We start from the raw sequence: 5,424 nt of genomic DNA, 5'->3' as shown, positions 1-5,424 counted from the left end.
TTTTTTTTTTTTTTTTTTTTTTTTTTTTTTCTTCCTGTAGGTGAATCAATTCAGATATTTGCTGAGATTGAGAACTGCTCTTCCCGAATGGTGGTGCCAAAGGCAGCCATTTACCAAACACAGGCCTTCTATGCCAAAGGGAAAATGAAGGAAGTCAAACAGCTTGTCGCTAACTTGCGTGGGGAATCCTTATCATCTGGAAAGACAGAGACGTGGAATGGCAAGTTGCTGAAAATTCCACCAGTCTCTCCCTCCATCCTTGACTGTAGTATAATCCGTGTGGAATATTCACTAATGGTACGTACAGATTTAAGGGTTTCGAGTGGATGTTTTCTGAAGTTTTAATGTCATAAGTGTATCATTTTTGTCTTGTATCTAGAATATTTTTTTTTTTCCATATATGATAGATATAGTTGCATGTAATTCTTTATATAACTTGGACTATAGTTACTCGTTTTACCTGAGGTCAGTGTACCATATAACAGTGTACATAATGGAGAAATTTTTCAAGTATATCATTAAAAAATGAAGTAGATGAGGACCTCAGACAATAGATTGGGTTATTTCTTCTTAAAAAAGAAATAGTGCTTGGGATTCTAAACCTAACATTTCTTTTTATTGTCTAGGTATATGTGGATATTCCTGGAGCTATGGATTTATTTCTTAATTTGCCACTTGTCATTGGTACCATTCCTCTACATCCATTTGGAAGCAGAACCTCAAGTGTAAGCAGTCAGTGTAGCATGAACATGAACTGGCTTGGTTTATCCCTACCTGAAAGACCTGAAGGTAATAATTTGATAATGTGTATCTAAGCTTAATCTGGTATTTGCAAGAAAATAATTTTGCTTCTGATATTTTATGATTAGATAAAATTTGTCTGTATTGAAGAATGGGGTGTGCCCCTAATGTTAGATTTAAAATGTATATTTCCCTAGTTTTAATCACAAGACAGATTATTATTATTTTACTTTGACATTCATTTTTAATACCTTCTATTCTGTGTATTTTGACATGCATAAGAACATGCTGTTCGAATTGCGTGTATCTTTTTCCTTCAGCACCACCCAGCTATGCAGAAGTGGTAACAGAGGAACAAAGACGGAACAATCTTGCACCAGGGAGTGCTTGTGATGACTTTGAGAGAGCACTTCAAGGACCACTGTTTGCATATATTCAAGAGTTTCGTTTCTTGCCTCCACCCCTTTATTCAGAGGTAAGCATCACACCCTCAAGTACAAAATGGGCTGACTCTTACTAAGCAATATTGCAGAGTTTCTGAAAATACAGTTAGGTTTTGATTATCATGGTAAGAGAGAAATAAATAATTTTGAACAACAGATTAAAAGTTAGATTGTCAATACTTAATACAAAGTCTGACCCAGCAATGGACTGGTCTCTTATATTATTGGCTAAATAAAGATAATGATCTAACCTAATGCTTGTAACATGCCAGTTAAAGGAATAAATATTTTAAAGCATCTGTAGAACTGGCATTTGCAACCATTGATTAGATAGCTAGAATTTATCTTACTCGTCATCCTTTTTAATTTTTGTATTTCCGCATTCTCAGTGATAGGGGAAAATAACATTTGCAGTAACGTACTTAAACAGCATTCCTACACGGTTAGATTATTTTTATTCGTCTCAAGTAACTAAGCACTTATATGAATAAAACATGGCCCTTATTTGGGAGAAGTGTACAGACTGGTGAGGAAAAAAACTAAGAAGCAAAATATTACATAACAACGTGATAGGAATGCACAGTTCATTTGAGGAGCAGCTTATTGGGTCTTGAGGCTTCCCTAAGAAGGTGATTGTTAAGCTGATTCTTAAAGAGTAAATTTTCTCAAAATATAGAATATTCCAGGCGGGAAGAAAAATAGGAGTTGGGGAGAAATCCAGCAATTTCAGGATACTTCAGAATGTATACATATGCATATATGTAATATGCATTGTAAGAGACTTTTAGAATTGGCCTTGATAACAATATATTACCAGATAACTTTTTAAATCACTGGAATCAGCTTTTGTTTTTTTGTTGCTATAGTTTAGACAGCTATTTTGCAGTGAAATACTACTCCCAAGAAAGATACAAGAGGATTGTTTCACTCTTCTACAAGTTGTTTTTATTTTTTTCCCCTTAATTCCGTGACTAGAATAGTCAATTTTCATTTGGATGTGATTAATATGAAATCCACTGTATTCATTGATTATAGGATGTTCCAAAATCTGTTCTGTTCTCTGCAAATTCTTTTTTGCACATAGTTTTTTTGTCTCACTATTTCAGTTCATGAAATTTTTCATTAGATGCTAAAAGTATCCTCCCACTTGTTAGAAATACTTTCACTACATTTTTATTTTGACATTTCTGTCTTGGTTATTAAGTTCCTCATTTGTGATTTGATCTGAGGCATCTTAGTTGTACAACAGGCATTTTTAAAGAATGGCAATCTTAAGTATCCACTTTTAAGCAATTTGTCATAAAATTCTACCTTCTTTTAAAATGAAGTAAAGCTAATTAAAAGAATATAAAACTTTTAAAAGGCTAAATTGGTTCAGGATGTGATTTAATTGTTTAACATCTAGTCATATTGGGGATGGGGGGGATTCTTGATTGTATTAAAGCTATTTTGAATTTTTTTTTTCTTTAAAGGATAGTCATTAAAAAGAAAGAAAAGTTGTTAAGTGCATATGAATGTCACTACAGAAAGAGGCAAAATCGGCTATCTATGGAGCATTTGAGTTCATCATTCTTATTTCTTGATACACACTATATTTATTCCTAGGCTCTCTCTGGGGCTTTAGGCTCATGAGCTATCACCTCAAGTAAACACCAAGAACATTGTTTACACAACTACATTCTTCCCAAAGCCTAGGGAAAACATCAGTGGACTTTTTGGTAATAGGATGAAATGGAAACTGTAGGAGAAAATCATCTCTATGAAAATGTTGGCCATTATATATTTAAGTCTTAAGTTCTATTAAGTGCTGAATAAAGCTCCTGTTATCTGATAAAATATTACCCTTAGCTTTTGTTAAATAAAACTATCCTGGCATACCTCTACAAATATAATTGTTAATCTAGTAATTGAATAGCAAGTCCTTCATAAATGATACTAATCCTTTCTTCCCCATACAAGGCCTTTATGTTCATTCTGATTACAGCATTCAAAATATTAGCCTGTTTGCTACATTCTTACTAAATGCTATCAGTTAACTTCGGTTTTGAGGTTTTTGTTTCTGTTTTTTTCCCTTTCTAGATTGATCCAAATCCTGATCAGCCAGCTGATGATAGACCATCTTGCCCCTCTCGCTGAAGGAATACTTGGTTAAATCAAGTTGATGTGGGTTCTGAACTGTATCTCTTCCCTTCCCGGCTGAGGACAGAGAAGTATCTTGGAAACATGTTTTCAGAGGAAGTGGAATAGCTTTTGCCCAGAAAAATGGCAAACATGAAACAACCAGTGATCACGCTTTAGAAGCCTACAGCAACATTCTGGGACTGCTCCAACATGCTTGAAGATCTAAGCTTTTCTCCTTTAAAACTGGCACATACTAAGAGCAGTCTTCTTAGCCTATGGTCATACGTGTCAAGACACCACGTTGTAAAGAGGGATGATTTCCTTCTTTTGATTTGAAAATTTGCACATGCTCAATGCTTACATTGTGCGGTTCAATGTCACTACAGCTTTTTTTTTTTCCATTTATGCCAGACTCTTGATACTCTTTTAAAACTTGTTTGTGGTGAGCACAACAAGGAACAAAAGAAAGCTTTGAAAGAAACTTTAACATGAAAAAAAATGCACTGACATTTTTTTTTTTATTTAATATAGCCTGGACTTTACCTGCGTATGCACATGCTCAGAATTGTCCTACTAGGCTGACCATGTATCACCTCTTCAGCTTGGATCCTATTGTGGATTTATTTACAAACATCAAATGCCTTCAAGCCAATCCTTCTTGCTGTATGTTTGCAGCCTACTGTGGTAGATAAGCAACAGATATGTGGGAAAAGAGATAAGAGGAGGAAGCTAATAGACTTTGTCAAGATTGTATACCTTCTTGGTTTCTTTTAAGAATTTGTTGCCTTTCTACTATTACAGCAAAGCAGCATTTTGTTATTGACTGCCTAAAATCACTTAATCTCAGGTGAACGCATCACTTGCCAAACTGTTGGAATGCTATTTGTGTTTTGTTGCACTGTTGAGTTATTTTTTGTTTGTTTGGTTGGCTTTTTGGAGAGGGAAATTTGGAAAAGGGACATACACAAAAGTGATAACCCACCCGCATTCCCTTTTTATCATTACATATAAGAAGAAGCTAGCAGAGCTGAGAATGGAGTCAAGAAAGGCAGTATGGCAGGCACCAGCAAAGAGTTAAGGGCTGTTGCTCTTACAAATTATTGTTATTTTTTATTATTATTTTAAAAGTATGGAAGTTTTCCGGTCACTGGAAAGGAGGAGAAAGTGCATTTATTTTTATACAGAGTTACTTAATTACCTCCAAAACACATATGTTGGAAATCATTTTTGCTGGTGCAGGGTATTTTCATGAGCAGGAATATGGATGTTCAGATTATGAGAGAGCTCATTTTATACATTTCCTGTCCTGCTCAAGCTTCACAGCTTGAAAGCCCCAGTATATTATAAAAGTATAGAATGTAAAAATTAGAAATACTAGAATATTTGTTGGAATCGTTATTTTTTTTGTTTTTGTTTTTTTAAACAAAAGTATGTTTTTCCACAACCTAAAGAAGATTTTGCTAAATGAGAGAAATCATTCACTTTGAGTATATATAGTTATGAAGAATGATCACATCACTAAATTACAACTTGTGTGAAAGATAATTTACAGTTGGCTCATAAATATACCAGCATTCATTAAGACCCTTAAAACTGCATTTTCCAAGGTACCAAGTGTACTGAATGTCTTTATTTTAGAAGGATTTCAGCTCTGATTTTTTTTTTTTTTTTTTTTAATGAAAATCAGCATCTCTGATGTTGCAGCATATGTGTGAAATGGGTCTTATATCTATCCTGCCATTTAATCCCACAGTTAATAAAGTGGCTGAAAATAATAGTAACTCTGGCTTGGTGCTTGACCTGGTTAAATACTGTCTTAAAGCTTCATACAAAACAAATAGGCTTTTCCATAAGTGGCCTTTAAGAAAACATGGAAGACAATTCATGTTTGAAAAATGCTGACAGGGTGAAGAAAGCCCATGTAAAAATGAATCGCGTTTTAAGTGATTCGGTTAAAGGGTTTGGGCTCCCGTAGCAAACTAATACTAGATAATAAGGAAATGGGGGTGAATATTTTTTTATTGTTGTTAAATCATTTTGTGAATGTCCCCCTCAAAAGAAGCTAATGGAATATTTGGCATAAAGGGCATTTGGTGGTTTTTGTTGGGGGTGGGGGGGT

At 34.4% G+C, this 5,424-nt stretch overlaps 1 protein-coding gene across 2 annotated transcripts in view; it reads left to right on the top strand.

Annotated features, from left to right (window-relative positions):
• ARRDC3 (arrestin domain containing 3) overlaps window positions 1-4,980 on the top strand; it is a 13,175-nt gene extending 8,195 nt beyond the window's left edge. The window contains exons 5-8 of one of the 2 annotated variants that reach the window (XM_010831923.1): window positions 41-297; window positions 627-789; window positions 1,062-1,216; window positions 3,264-4,980. In XM_010831923.1, the coding sequence (XP_010830225.1) occupies window positions 41-297; window positions 627-789; window positions 1,062-1,216; window positions 3,264-3,320 (632 nt within the window). In that variant the 3' untranslated portion in view covers window positions 3,321-4,980. Of the gene's footprint in view, window positions 1-40; window positions 298-626; window positions 790-1,023; window positions 1,217-3,263 lie in introns of those variants that run through there. The other variant, XM_010831924.1, reaches the window with a different exon arrangement.
• Window positions 4,981-5,424: the final 444 nt, after the last annotated feature.

This window comes from Bison bison, unplaced genomic scaffold (assembly GCF_000754665.1).
Source record: "Bison bison bison isolate TAMUID 2011002044 unplaced genomic scaffold, Bison_UMD1.0 scf7180017864533, whole genome shotgun sequence".
Lineage (NCBI taxonomy): Eukaryota > Metazoa > Chordata > Mammalia > Artiodactyla > Bovidae > Bison > Bison bison.
The sequence above is the reverse complement of the archived record's forward strand: the minus strand, read 5'-3'. Positions and strand labels throughout refer to the sequence as shown.